Genomic DNA, 15,756 nt, shown 5'->3' on the forward strand with positions numbered 1-15,756 from the left:
ACGGGGATGGAAGGCTTTGGAAGCAGGGTTCATCCATATAATATAATGGATACATCAGCCTTAGTAAAAGAGGGGGTTTATAAGTTAATTACCTGAATAGAAAACAAAAAAAGGGATCCACCAAAGAGATTCCACAAGGAAAACAGCAGCGCAAACACAAAAGAAACTGTGGAATTGATGATCCTGTCAGAAGTAATTGCTGCTTTTTATGGGGATGGGCGGGAATGGAGGTAATTCCTAGCAGGGATGGGTGGGGACGGAGAGGATCCTGGCATGGACGGGTGGGGACGGAGAGAATCCTGGTGGGGACGGGCGGGGATGGGTGGGATTTCTGTCCCTGCGCAACTCTCTAATAGGGATTGCCTAGTTTGATTACACTGCATTGCAGATTCTGACCTCTGTTGATATTTTTAGTTATGGCAGGGGTGTGAGAATCGGGGACATTTATCAGAGACCCCACAAGCCAAGGGAAAGCAAGAGAAGGTGCAATTCCTCGTTGTATGCATGTGTGTCTGCTGCAGAATATCCAGTTTCAAAGTGTATTACGATATACTCTCAGCCCAGTGAATCCTGTCTGACACGATTACCCGCTCTAGGCCTTGCTTCCTCACCACAGAAATTGTTAGAAGTTCTTTGCATGTCCCTTTTCTTCTGGAAAAGAGAGATTATGAAAACTATTTAATAAGTGTACATAGTGCCTCATACTGGTCCATGTCTCTCAAATATCAATGATAATAGCCCTGAAGGGTAACAGAAGGAGATTTATGTCTGTTCCTGTTATGTTTCAATCATTGCAACTTAACATCCCAGTGCACTGTGGCAGGGGTACTCCTGTTTCTTTACCTGACATTAGCATTGCAGGTAACAACATCCACTAATAACCATTACTTGTACAGAAACTCATGGGGTGATGCCTTCCAAGTAATCTTATTATCAAACTGTATGAACTGGGAGAAAAAAGCACTTCAAGTGCTCACAACTGCCAGATGTTAGAAGACTCGTGTCTGGTCAGCCTTATGTGAGCTATCATTAGTCTTAAAAAAAAACAACTTTTTAAAATAATTTATCTTAAAGTTTTTGATTTAAATTTTGAACAGGATATTGAGATTAGTACTAGTTCTTAGTTTTCAATTTTAGGTTTGTATTTAAACTGCAAGTTGATAGCTGAACGCTGGATAGCTGGAAACTAGATTAACACCAAATCTCGGTTCTCTCGTTCTCTATCAACTTGCAGCTTAAGTTAAGTACAAACCTAAAATTGAAAACTAAGACCTGGTACTAATCTCAGTATCCTGTTGTTCAAAATTTAAATCAAAAACTTTAAGATAAATTACCGTATTTGCTGGTTTATAGGACATACTTTTTTTTCCTCAAAATACACTTAAAATATGGAGTTCATCTTATGCGCCGGTCATTCTCTAATGGAGAACAATCAGAGAATATCATTATTCCTCTGTATAGGTCTCTGTGTGCTGTTCCAGTTGTCCCATCTCAAAAATGTTTAGGGAAGATTAGTGAAAATAATAAAGTGAGTAAAACAACTCCCTTCTGAAGAAAGCATTTATAAAATCATGAGTGGAGTTAAATAGGGAACAGTTATTTGAAAGGTTAAATGCTAAAAAAAAAAAAGGGAACACTGTCCATAAAATTAATAAACAGCTGATTATAATCAAATTGTAGAAATAACTTTTTTTTTTTTAACTGAGTGCATAATGTGTTACCAGAGGTTGTGGTCAAGGTGACCAGCAAAGCGGGATTCAAAAGAGGTTTGGCCAAGTTCCTGGAATCTGAGGGGGCAAATTCTGTAACAGGGCGTCAAATTAGGCGCCTAAATTCAGCATATTGAGTACTAATGCTATAATGGCATCTGGGTGTCAAGATTCCATTACAGAATACTAGGGTAAGTTGGCATCTATAAGCTTGATTCTATAAAGGGTGCTTTAAAAAATCTTCGCCAACTACTGTGGCGCTAAATGCAATTCTATAAAAGTTTAGCGCACTTATAAAATCATGCATCCTAATTTTAGGCGCACCCTATTTATGCCAGGGTTTTATTCGCCTAAATACCGGCACTTAAGTTAGGTGCCTAACTCATAAACATGCCCGTGATACACCCGTAACCGTGCCCACTTTTAGGTAGCTGCTGTGGACTAGGCGCCTACTTTTTGTAGAATCATGTTTTTTGAGTTAGGCACCTAACTTTTCAATTACATCCAGTTATGAAGTGTTTAGTGCCAATATCAGCGCCAATTAATCAATTTAAATTAGGTGCCTACATCGGCTGGGCGTGCTGACTTAGGCACCTAACTTTTAGGTGGACTATATAGAATTTGCCAGTGTGTGCCTACATTTAGGTGGGACTACTTATTCTATGTTACTAGCAGGAGCAAATGCACACATCTACATGTTTTAGGGCTCCTTTTATCAAGCTGTGATAGGCGGTTAACGCATTGACGAGGCGTTAGGTTTTTGGTGTGCCGCGGGGGTTAGCGCGTGATGAAATGTCCGACGCGCTAACTCTCATAATGCACCTTGATAAAAGGAGCCCTTAGTGTGTAACTTGCAGTATTCTCTAAATTACTTTTGTAAATGGAAGTCCTGCCTATGCCCATGTGCACCCCTCTTCTTTTTACGTGTTACGCAAGTTACATGCATCAGTTATAGAATACCACTTAGCACCCAACTAGCTCTTTCGCACATACACATATTAATCACATGTATAAATGCTACCACAGTTAGATAGTGAGTCTACCGGGATAGATTGGGAAAACACTTAAGAGTTCCTGATTGCTATTTAGTGTATTGTAAACTGTTTTTGGGTGAATCACTTCATGAAAAGGTGGTGAATAAATCCAAATAAATAAATAATATTCTATCATTGTAGTGCACAAATCATATTTACATTTAGGTACCAATGTTCTCGCATGAGAAGCTGAGTCTATAAAAAAATGATTTGCTAGGTAGACTTAGGAGAGCCGTTTTCTCATCTCCGAATCTGTTGGGTATTTGTGACCCAGACTGGAGATAGGATACTGGGCTTGATGGACCTTGGTTTGTTTCAGCATGGTTTTTCTTATGTTCTTGTGTACAGGAAGAGCTTGGGAGGATTTTGGGAGTTGCTGGAGAAAGCTATAGGTTGATTGAGGGAGACGTGAGCAGTGGCGTAGTGAGGGTGAGTGGTGATCCTCCCTCACCCCCTGCCACGCGTGCCCCCATCCCTTTTCAACTTCTCTGGTGTGAGCAGCATGCCTATGTCGGTGTCTGCTCGCCCTTTGACGTTACTTCCTAGGCACGGGTCCCAGAAGTGACATCAGAAACAGCGCCGGTGCCGAAGTGGGCAGCAATCTCACGCTGGATAAGTAAAATAGGTACGGGGAAGGCAAGGAGCGCATGTGTGTGGCAAGGAGAGGAGCGGAAGGGTGGAGAGGAGGAGGGGTGCTGCGCCCTTAGGAAGACTGTGCCCGGGGCATACCGCCCTTCCCCCCCACACTTAATACGCCATTGGATGCGAGAGGGCTGCACCCAGCTAGGTTGATTTTGGAGAGAAAAGAACAGATAGTGAAATCTAATCAAATATATATAGCCCTGTCTCTTGATTAGGGTGCAAATCATGCAGAAGAAGAAAAGGAAAAAAACAGAAGAACAAAAAAAAAGAAAAAAAGCAGCAAATCATGTTTAAACTGGTGGAGGGGCATAATCGAAGGGAACGTCTAAGTCCGTTTTCATCCAAGTCGCAAAGTAAAAAACAGCTTAGGACACATTTTCGAAAAATACGTTCACATTTTTTTTCGTTTTGAAAATCGTCTAACTATACGTCCTGCATATGTGATCGTCCAAGTTGCTAAATCTTCCATCTTTATACCACATTTCCGTCCAACTTTTCATCCAAGTCAAAAATGCCTAGAACAAGCCCTGTTGGACATGGGAGGGGTCTGCAAAGTGATGGACTGCACACCCAGACATGCCACCTAAATAGTGGGGTACATTATAGGGCACTGCTGTGAATTTCACAAAAAGGGTGCAATGTCTTCTCTGCCCTACAGCTCCCTTATAGGTCATGATGAGCCCCTCATACCACCTCCAGAATCCCCTAGACCCACTTATCTACCACCCCAATAGCCCTTATGGCTGCAGGAGCCACTTATATGCCAGTATAAAAGGGTTTTAGGGGTGTATACGGGAGTGCACATGTTTCAATATCAATGCAGTGATTACAGGGGCTTTTGGGCAAGGGTCCTCCTCTCCATGGGTGCCTAACCCACCCCCAAGACGACTTAAGACGCCTCTGTGCAGCACGACTAGGCTTTCCTATGCCAGGCTGACAGGTGATAATGTTCTGGAGGCACAATTTTCAAGTTGTGATTAATATTTTTAGGGGGGGTCAGTGATCACTGGGGTAGTGTGTGGGGGTCTGTATTATGTGTTTGCAGTGCTTATCTGGTTATTTTAGGTGGGGGGGGTTTGTGACAGACCATGTTTTAAATGGTCTAAGTCAAAATGTCCAAGTTCCGTCGATCCTGTGCTGTATAACTTTCATTTATACATGCAGTACGACTAAGTCTAAGCTTGCCCACGTCCTGCCCAAATCCCGCCCTCGACACTTCTCCTGACATGCCCTGTTTAGCTATGGTCGTTCAGCAGCACTGTGAAGGCCTAGGTTGTTTTAAAAAATGTCCAAAACCCGGTTTTATTATTGGCACTTGGACGTTTTTGGCTGATGATTGTCCAAGTGCCGACTTAAGCCGGTTTTTGGACATTTTTCTCTTTCGATATGAGCCCCTTAGTGTTTACTTTTAAGATTTATTTGGTTTAGCCCCAGCATACGTGAGCAAATATGTTACATTACACTATGAGTGCCAAGTTCTGTAGAGAAGTTTCGCTTACAGATTCCTAAATCAGACAAATTAACTTCTGGGAAACTACTTGGGGAAGGGGCCCAGAGTTCTGGAATTCATTGCCAAATGATTTAAGGTGCCAGGCTTCCTATAAAGATTTTAGATGCCCTTTAAAGTCTGGGTTACTCCAAAGATATCTGCAGGTGGTTTACGGTTTATGGTTTATTTAAGATTTGCTATACTGGCTGGACTATACACAACAGATCTCAGCAGTTTACAATAAAATAAAAATGGAAAGTTGAAAAGAACTACAATGATAACAGGAAAGCACTCACTCGGTCAAACTTAAAAATAGAAGTACGAGTGGATTATGACAGTCAGAAGAGTCTCTAAGAGAAAAAAAGGAGGAAAGAAAGCACTAATCACGAACCAAACAAACTTAAGCTGGCTCAAATTTTAACTTATATGCTTTGCTGAAAAGCCAAGTTTTCAGCAAAACTCTGAAATACTTTAAAGATAATTCACACCGTATGTTGAGAGGAAGAGAATTCCAAAGACGAAGAGCAGCAAAATAAAAAGCGCATTGTCTAGTGGGTTCTAAATGTGCATGTTTAGGACTTGGCAAGACTAAACAGTGATTGTTTATGGAACATAGTAGACAGACAGGAGTATAAGGAATGGCTAAAGATGCTAAATAATCAGGAAAACCAGTCCGATGTGCTTTAAAAGTGAGAAATAATACCTTATATAATATACGCTGTTCGACAGGGAGCCAGTAATGGGATTGCAGTAATGGGGAGATGTGGTCGTATTTGTGGATGTGACATAGCAGTCTAATGACTGTGTTTTGAAGCGTTTGAAGCTTTTTAAGCTCTGCTCATGAATAGTCCAGATAAGTAATGTTACAATATTCTAGTTTTGTTATGAATAATTTAAGAAATCAGTGAATCGAATGTGTTGTACTCGAAATGGCATCTGATAGAATGTAAGTTACAGAGTACAATAAAACAGGTAGATGAGGTGTGATGGCGTTAAATTGTATAATTGAATTTATTTTATTTATTTATTTTTAAAATTTATATACCATTTTATTCCAAAAGCGGTTTACAAATGGTTACATACATAAAATATTATACAATTCAAAACAAGGTTAAAACAAGACAAACAGGGGGGGGGGGGGGAGGAATCCAAGATGGCGGACGCTATCTAGCTGTGCTCGACAGGCTTAGCGTTTTTTTCTTCAACTTTTCAATTATTTGAACCAGATACTTACACTATTGGAACGCCTCATACGAAGAGGAAGGGGAGTGTGAGAGCGGGTCAATTGCCGCTGCTCACATCGACTCCGACCCAACAGACGTTTATGGTTATACCATGATGTAACTAGAACAACCCAGGAAAGACGAAAAATGTTTTTGGGCATGAGAGAAGAGACAAGGAAGCTAGGTGCTACTTTTTTGCTAGCTTATCCATGCAAATGTGTTATTAAGTTTGGGGGTCTGAAATATGTGTTCGTTACACCAAATCATCTACGTTCCTTTTTAGATCTCAAGGGTTTATCTAGTGGAGGGAGTGTAGCTTAAAGGAATTGCCGGGTTGTAGCGTTTAAGTCTTTACCTTTTTCTTTGTATTATTGTAATATTACTCCCTATAATATCTTTGTTGTTTTTTTTCCTCCTCCTAATTGAGGTCTAAGGATGAGTTAAGTTTCATAATAATATTTATTTTAAATATTGTAATGTTTAATGATGTTTTTCTTTTGGAACATGATTCTGTATTTCTAAACCAAGTAGTTATGCTTGTAAAGTATGTTAAATTCAATAAAAATTAAAAGTTATAAAAAACAAGACAAACAGATTCAGTCCTTACATAGGATCAATTTCTCAAAGAAATGCATCTACATATAATTGTGTTTTCAGCATTTTCCTAAATGAACTCCTATCTCTAAATTTTCAGATTTGACCAATCAGGCCACTCCACAACTTAACCCCTGCACATATAATAGTCATGACCTCCGTCTCCACATATTTTGGGTTAGCCTTCGTTTTCAACAGTGATTAACTTTCAGAGCGCAAAGATGTAGACCAGGCCCCATGAAGTATTTTGTGCGGCCCTGGTCGAGGGCGATGCAGTGTTTTCCTCTGCTGCCCCCTGGTGTTTAACGTCTTGCCGACTCCCTCCTCTGTCTTGCTGCAGTGTTTGCACATATGTGCAGCCCCAGAAACATTTTTTTTTGGCCAATGCGGCCCAGGGAAGCGAAAAGATTGGACACCCCTGATCTAGAAGTTTGGTACTCTGACATTAAGCCCTTAAAAATTCAGGAATTGTTCCATATAAAAATTGGTGGCATATCATAATTGCATATTTTCTCTGTTGGCTTGGTCTAGACCAGGGGTGTCAAAGTCCCTCCTCGAGGGCCGCAATCCAGTCGGGTTTTCAGGATTTCCCCAATGAATATGCGTGAGATCTATTGGAAGGCACTTCTTTCCTTGTATGCTAATAGATCTCATGCATATTCATTGGGGAAATTCTGAAAACCTGACCGGATTGCGGCCCTCGAGGAGGTCTAAAACATTTGAGCAAAGATGATACTAGATATGTACCTTTTGTTTTTAAAGTCATCCCCCTCCCCTTTTATGAAGCCGCGCTAGGCTTTTTTTATCGCCTGCTGTGGTGGTAAAAGCTCTGACGCTCATAGAATTCCTATGAGCGTTAGACCTAATAACACTACAGCTGGTGATAAAAAAGCCTAAAGCGGCTTCATAAAAGAGGGCCTATATGTTTTAATTTTGATTATAAATGTGATTGATTGATAGATATTTAAAGGAGTTGATTTTTTATTGGGACACTGTATAAATGTGTATTGGAATTTATTGTTATAAAGCTAAATTGAATTGCAATTCACCTTGAACTATTTTTGTTAAGTAGAATATAAATGTTCTTATTAAATTAAGATAATTGGAACATTGTGATATGAAGGATTTGAGTCGATAAAGAGATTGCAAAATGTTAGTAGGAAAAATTTTTTTCTAAGCGGCTTTTGAGAATCACACACGGCGTCCTGGACAGAATTGTATCTGTCCTAATGGACAGACGCCTAACCCCGCCTAACCACCCCGATTCTCTAACTAGTGTCCATATCACAGGTGCCATTTAGAGAATCTTGTTGCTGCTGAGCTGATCGTGGAAAAAGAATCTCCTTCCTGTTATCAGCTGAGCAGCAGTGGCAGGGAACCCTTCCCCCCGCAAGTTGGCCAGCAGGAGGGATGCCCACTCCCTCCTGCTGGAACCCCCGAAGCCCCCCCTGAATGTCCATGGCAGGAGGAGTGCCCGATTTCTACTGCCACTACCCCCGAAGCATCCCCTGGCCATCCCCTCTTCCATGGCCCTCCACCCTACCTGGAAACTTCACTCGGCATCCCCCCCTAAAAAGAAGACCACCCCTCACTCCCCCCTGTACCTTTTAAAATGAAGGTCTGGCTGGAGGGAGGCATTCACCCTCAGGACAGTGCATAGGGGGGCCTTAGGCACCTGGGCCAACTGGAGTCTTAGGCCTCCTTACCAGTGCATTCTGGGATGCATTGGGAGTAGCCTAAGTCTCTGATCGGCCGATACCTAAAGCCATGGGGAAGTCATGTGTTCAGGAGGGGGTGCCAGCAGGAGTGAGTGGGCATCCCTCCTGCTAGGGAAATTGAGGGGATTGCCGGCATGAGGGAGTGGGCATCCCCCCTGCCGGGAGTTCTTTTGGGGGTTCCAGCAGGAGGGAGTGGGCATCTCTCCTGCCATAGACAGTGTGGGGGAGTTCGGGAGTGGTGGGGGGAGGAAGTGGGCATCCCTCATGCTGGCTGACTTGCGGTGGGGTTCGGGGGTTCCTTGCTGCAGCTGCTCAGCTGATCGTGGTATAGAGATTTCCTTGCTGTGATAAGTTTAGCAGCCATGTCTATTTGAAATGTAGGCCAGCATTATGCTGACCTACATTTCAGGCATCTATTGCAGCTCTAGGGAGACGCCTAGGGCCGCTGAAGCGCGACTAAGGCCACTTCTGGGCGAATTCATGCCTTGGGCAAGCTTAAGCATCCCTAGACACATCCCTGCACCTGTGACAGTTGCCTACAATTTAGGTGGCCTGCCTCGGGTATTTTCTTTTAGAAAACATGTGTCCTGATTGGCTGATTAGACAGCGGTAGGACACCTATCGCTGCCTACAATCAGGCTGCATTTATAGAATTTGCCCTTTAATGTTTTCCTCTTCCAAAGAAGAGAACCAAATAGCTTGAATCTATTGCGTTGTGCAATATATTTATTTATTTACTAGAAAAACTTGATATACAGACCATTGTGCAATAGTGCTGCTAAGCAGCTTACAAATGAATTAAAAAGGATAGAGAAAGAGAAAAAACACACAAGGAAAGAACACAGGTCATTCAAATTAAGCATGTCCTGGAGAGGAAGGGGAAGAAAATGAGTCACTGAGGGTGCTAAATAGTATACTGAAATAACCAAGGGCCTCTTCTATTAAACTGTGCTGAATGGCCTGCGCTGCTCCCGACGATCATAGAGTTCCTGTGAGCATCAGGAGCAGTGCAGGCCATTCAGCATGGCTCTCTGCGCTAAAAATTGCTAGCACAGTTTAATAGAAGAGGGGGCAAGTCTTGAATAGCTTTCTAAAGTTATGGAATGATGGTTCAGTGGTAAGGAGGTCATAAGAATATGTGAACACTAGTCTTTAAGCCGGTTACATTAATGGGTGCTAGTATAGATGTGTGTGTCTGTCTTTCTTTCTTTCTCTCTCCTTGGCCGCTTTCTGTCTGTCTTTCTTTTTTTGCTGTCTCTCTTCTTGGCCGCTGTCTGTCTGTCTTTTTTTCTGTGTGTCTCTCTCTCCTTGTCCGCTGTCTGTTTTTTCTTTCTTTCAATCTCTCTCCCTGGCCCCCTGTCCTTCTGTCTGTGTCTTTCACTCCCACCTACCTATCTTTCAGTGTGTCAGTCTGTCAATGTCCCGTCTATTTTGTTTTTTTTCTTTCAATCTTTCTCCCTGTCAATTATCATGCCCCATCCTAACTTTTTTTTGTTTTAAATCACGCGTTGTGTTGGGAAGAGCAACCGGCACACAGTGCCCTCTTCTGGATTAGGTTAAACTGCCACTCGTAGCAAATCGTCATGCGCGCACACGCTGAACGTGCGCACATGCCGAACGCGCATGCGCTGCACGCTTTACAATTTTTCTGCCGGCCACGGAGCTACAGATACATGGAGCCACGAAAATTGAAGTGCGTATGCGCGCTAAGGGTATTATTATATAGGATAAGAACAGCCTTACTGAGTCAGACCAGTGGTCTATCAAGCCCACTAGCCTAGTGGCCAGTCCAGGTTACTAGTACCTGGCCAAAACCCAAGGAGTAGCAATATTCCATACTACCGATACAGGGCAAGCAGTGACTTCCCCCATGTCTTTCTCAATAACAGACTATGGACTTTTCCTCCAGGAACTTGTCCAAACCTTTCTTAAAACCAGCTACGCTATCCGCTCTTACCACAACCTCTGGCAATGCGTTCCAGAGCTTAACTATTCTCTGAGTGGAAAAATATTTCCTCCTATTGGTTTTAAAAGTATTTCCCTGTAGCTTCATCGAGTGTCCACTAGTCTGTAATTTTTGATGGAGTGAAAAATCGATCCACTTGTATCTGTTCTACTCCACTCAGGATTTTGTAGACTTCATTCATATCTCCCCTCAGCTGTCCATATAAAAGTGCGGTCCAGCTTAACTGAAGGCAAAAGTGTATTATATCCAAACATAGTTGTGACAGAGGGGAAAGAAGTAATCTATGCCTGATATGTATGATAATAATTGTTTATTCCTTTCATTGGGTACTACAGTTAGATTGTGAGATCACTGGGACAGAGAGGGAAATTACTTAAAGTACCTGATTAGACTTTTGGCCATTTTATAAGTAAAATTGTATTTGTTTTTGTAAACCGCTCTGAAGTCAGTGTGATGATTTGGTGGTACATAAACTCTAATTTAATTAAGTAAAAAAGCATGCTATGAAGAATGAAGACTGCATGAAAGACTATAAGAATCAATAATTTCATGAAGTGGAGAACACAGGATAGAAAAAGAATGACGGCATAAGATATATTAAAATCTATTGTTATCTCGTGGTTCTAGAGCATATATGTTTGTGTTTCCTAGCCTTTGTGTGGTAAGTGTGTGAGACTGGTTTCCCCTTGGACAACTTCATCTTTTTCCTACTTTAGCTGCTCTCATTATGCAGAGAATGCCATGGGTGAGGCAGAGGGCTAAGACTTCGGTGCTTAGAAATCATCCCATCACCTGGGGGGGGGGGGAGGGAAGGGAAGGGAATTTTATGATTTTATGAATGGTTTCATGAAGGTTGGATTTATTTGTTTGTATATTAGCTGGGAGGGAGGGGGAAATTTCTTTGTTGTAGTAATATTTGAAAGTGTGCTGCGCTTATTATACAATGTACATATATGTGAATCATTTATGGCGCATTTGTAGTTTGAAAATTAATAAAGAATTAAAAAAAAAAAAAAAGAAATCATCCCATTATGATCTTATTGCTCCCACAGCACCCAGAGGACCATGACATTTTGGAACCTTTATACTACGATGTGGCCAGTGCATCTGAGGTCCAGGACCCTCTGTGCATTCTAGCCCCCCAGTGTGAACTGTACATCTTCCAGGGCTTAGAGGAACAGCCAGACAGGTGGGTACAAGAGCAGTACATCAGGGGACATCACCTCTAAATCCCAGTTATCAACAGAGAAAGGAGAGGGAGCACCTTAGCCAATCCTTTGCTTTCAAACTGGTAGAAACTTGGAACAGACTTCCTGACTCTGTTAGACTGATAGGTCAGCTACAACAATTTCGCAAAGTTCTAAAAACTCTGCTATATCTAAACACAATATCTAAATGGCTTACCTACTGAACTAACGAATTGATAGCACTTTAACATTCTCTTTTTCATGTTCTCATTTTTATGTATTCTGGTCTTTAATTATTTGTGAACCGAGTCGAGCTCTGTTACGAGATGATCCGGTTTATAAACCGAAGACTAGACTAGACCAGTGTTGTTAAAAATACTAGAGCAAAGCATGTAAGTAAAAATAAATGCATATTTTAATACTTAAGTAAAAGTATAGTGAAAAATACATTAAAAAAATTACTTAAGAAAAAGCAAAAAAAGGTTATTGCCTAATATACCTCCCCTTTTACAAAACCGCAGTAGCGTTTTATAGCGCAGGCTGGCGCACTGAATGCTTTGCGCTGCTCATGATAATTATACAGTGTCGGAAGCAGCGTAGAGCATTCAGTGCGCTGGCCTGTGCTAAAAACTGCGGGGTGGAGAGTATCATTGGGGGGAAGAGAGGGAGTGTTTGAGAAAGGGAAATGGGGTGTATTGAAGGTTCTGGCAATTTAGTCAAAGATAAGATAAATGGTTCAGGTGGGGGGAAGGGGTGGTGTGACATTTTTGGGGTTCATAAGAGTACAGGGCTTTGGAGTTCTTTTCCACCCTCATTAATCTCACTTGCCCTATGTAGAGAAGGAAGGGGAGGGAGTTTGGTTGATGTTACTCTTTTATTGTATATGCTTGTTCTATTATTGTATATGATGCACCTTTGGGGTGCACTGGTGTTGTATTTGCTGTGTTTGCATCAATAAAAATGATTTGAACCTAAAAACTGCTATCGCGGTTTTATAAAAGGGAGGGGAATAGCACTTTTTGAGTAAAGATAACAGTATCGCAACTACAATGAATGCAACTATCATTACCATTTTTAGCCCAACAAATTTTTTGCTCTACAATTCAATCCACTTTGCTTTTAATATAACTAAGGGCCTCTTTTACATTCTGTACTACTTTACCAAAAAAAGTAACAAAACTTTTACTTACGTACAACACTGATTGTCACCTCTTTAAATGAAGCTAATCTCTAATGACATGGGACACTAGGGTGTCTGTGCGGTCCGCACAGTGCAATATAGCAGTTTTACCCTTCAAGAAGAGGGAAAAAATAGAACGAGGAAGTAAAAAAAAAAGATGAAAGATGCAGTCGAAAAGTCGGAAAGAATGAGATGGGTAAGGCTACGGGAAAACCAGGTGAAATTAGTTGTGGCATAGAAAGGGGAGGGAATGCAGTGTGAGAATGGGGAAGGGAGAAGGGTGTTAGCAGGAATTTGGTCGAACTCTGCGGTTGTCTTGAGTCTCTTCTATCTCTTCGCAGCTGCCAGGAAACCTTGACGTGCACCCCTTTGAGAAGCAAAGCAGAGAGTCTACAGGCAAGCCCTAATGCTGATGTTCTTTCCTTGGTAAGAGAAAGGGGAAGGGGGGGTTGTCTTGTAAGCAAGACATAACATAGCCTCTTTCAAAGTCTGTTCTCAGGAGCTTAGGAACCTGGCAAATGAAGGGTTTTTTTCCATAACGGCCATTTTAGTAACACTGCATGAACTTAGGCCCTCTTTTGCTAAGGTGCGCTAAGCATTTTAGCGCGTGTTTAGTGCGCGCTAAATCAACGTATACGCTAACTGCTAACGCATCCGTAGGACGACATGCACACGTTAGCGTTTAGCTCGTGTATAGCGCGCGCTAAAAAGCATAGCGCACCTTAGTGAAAGAGGGGGTTAGTTTGTCATTTGGTAGAATCAGTGGCGTAGTGAGGGTAAGAGGCACCCGGGGTGGTGGCACCCCTCCCCCTCCCTCTTCTTCACTTCCACCTCCACACGCTCCTTCCTCGCCCCCTCCTGCTGTGCGCATGCCTCTTCCCTTCCCCTGTACCTCTGTAACATTCCTGGCGTGAGCAGAAACCCTCAAGCTGCTGGCGCAGCAGTGTCAACTCTTCCTCTGATGTCACTTCCTAGGTGTGGGTCCAGGAAGAGACATCAGAGGAAGAGCCGACGCTGGTGTGACAGCAGGTTGGGGGGTTGATGCTCACGCCAAGAATGTTACAGAGGTACGGGGGAAGGGAAGTGGTGCACACGTGCGGCAGTAGGGGACGGGGCGGGGAGGAGAATGGGTGCCTGTACCCTTACCAAGACAGTGCCTGGGGCAGACCGCCCCCCCTTACTATGCCACTGGGTAGAATAGCTGTTTTATGAGATATTTAGCATTACAAAGAGTATTAATTTTTGTGTGCTCTAAACTTATATTGTCAGTCCCTAGAGTACTTTCTTTCAGCTCTCGCTCCTTGTATCAACTTTGTACTCATTGCTCCTGCACTGTTCCATTTTAGTAATACAATACCATATGTTATAGTCAGGCCCTTGCCACAGAATTGCTTGGTCTCTGCAGAATTGTGGAAAACCAGGATCTGGATCAGGGGAAGTAGGTAGCTGCCCTGGTGAACATGTGCATACATTTGGCTCCAGAAAAAGGAGGGCGGATTGAGAAATTGAAAGCAATGGAAGCAAAACCTGGATGTCTCAATCCATCTTCCTTTTTCTGGAGCCATATATGTATCCCGCCTGATTTTCCTCCCCTAACTTATTCCCTTTCTGTTCTGTTTGAGTCTATTTATTTTAGAATTTCTGAATCGCACTTATCCAGTTCAGGCTCAAGGTGATTTATACGATAAGAGGTCCAAGCAGGGACATGGAGAAAGTTACATTACATTTTGGAGGAAGGCAACATTGTGCAAGATGCTGTCCAGAGAATGCAGGACAAGGAGATAGAATAACATAGAGGAAGACTGTGTACAGTTACAGTTCTCTCTCTCTGTCTCACTCTCACCCTATTCTCTCCTTCCTTCCCTGCCAATACTCTTCTCTTTTTTTTACAGCTGCTACTGCTGATTCAGCTTACAGTAGCAGGAAGGGAGCAATACTGGTGCATCCTTTTGTCTGCTTCCAGAAGCCAAACTCTTGCTTTGAATTGCATAGGACACTACTGTTCTCTCCATATTATTCCAATGGTGACCCTCCTTCCAGTGACAGAAGAGAAGGATGTGGCCTGAGGGCTGCTCCTCCCCATGTGTAGTACATTTGTGAATGAATTTTGAATCTTGTATTTTTAATGTATTTCCCTGATTATGTTCAGTTTTATTTTTGGACTTATTAACCTCATCAGAAATATTTTGGGGGTATATTTTGCTATATAAATAAAATATTGTGTTTTTGCTAAGAGGAGGGGAGAAACAGGTCTTGGTTGAGGCTCTGGTGGGAGAAGAATAGAGTGGGGATTGGCATGAGGAGGGTGTGACAGAGGGGCTGGGAATTGAGAAAGTGGATTTTGGGGTAAAATCTGGTTGAAAGAGTGTGAAGGAGAGATTGGCTGAGAAGGTTATGCTAGAGCAGTGTATCGCAAACTGTGTGCTGCGGGCACATTCCAGGCGTGCTGCAAGATGCTGGCGAGGAGGAGAGGCACTGGCTGACTACTTACAGGACGTGGCGAGAGGCATGTCCTGTAGTCAGTCAGCCTGTACCTTTCCTCCTTGCCAGCACCTCTGCTCCTTCTCCTCACCTCTCCTTCAGCACCCCCCCCCCCCCACCGGCGGTAATAGGAGGCTCAGGTTCATGGCTGGAGGACATCCGCGCATGTGCAGACATTGACATGATAACATCATGCATGCATGTGACATCATCACATCAATGTCCGCGCATTTCCAGGTGCCTTCTAGCTGCTGCCCTGAGATTATTGTGCTGCAGTTTAAAAAGTTTGCAACACACTGTGTTAGAGAATTGAAATGGGACAGGGGGAAGGGATTCTGATTGACAACAGGACTTTTGGTGTACAGTTATTCATGCCTGACTCGCATAAGGGCTAGCAGTCTGTATTCTGTGCACACACTTTGCGCCTAACAGTAGACACCAAGTTATAGAACAAAGGAATAAATTCCTGATGTAATTATAGCTCAGCGTACACAATCTCACCTTCTACACTCATATACTCACATCTAAGAATC

General features: G+C 42.6%; 1 protein-coding gene across 1 annotated transcript in view; it reads left to right on the forward strand.

The window, feature by feature from the left end:
- The window catches only part of TRIOBP (TRIO and F-actin binding protein), a 287,725-nt gene that overhangs the window by 37,704 nt on the left and 234,265 nt on the right, over positions 1 to 15,756 (forward strand). Inside the window, exons 3-4 of the mRNA XM_033929925.1 lie at positions 11,428 to 11,564; positions 13,084 to 13,168. Of these exons, the coding sequence (XP_033785816.1) occupies positions 11,428 to 11,564; positions 13,084 to 13,168 (222 nt within the window). The remainder of the gene's footprint in view (positions 1 to 11,427; positions 11,565 to 13,083; positions 13,169 to 15,756) is intronic.

This window comes from Geotrypetes seraphini, chromosome 2 (genome assembly GCF_902459505.1).
Source record: "Geotrypetes seraphini chromosome 2, aGeoSer1.1, whole genome shotgun sequence".
NCBI lineage: Eukaryota > Metazoa > Chordata > Amphibia > Gymnophiona > Dermophiidae > Geotrypetes > Geotrypetes seraphini.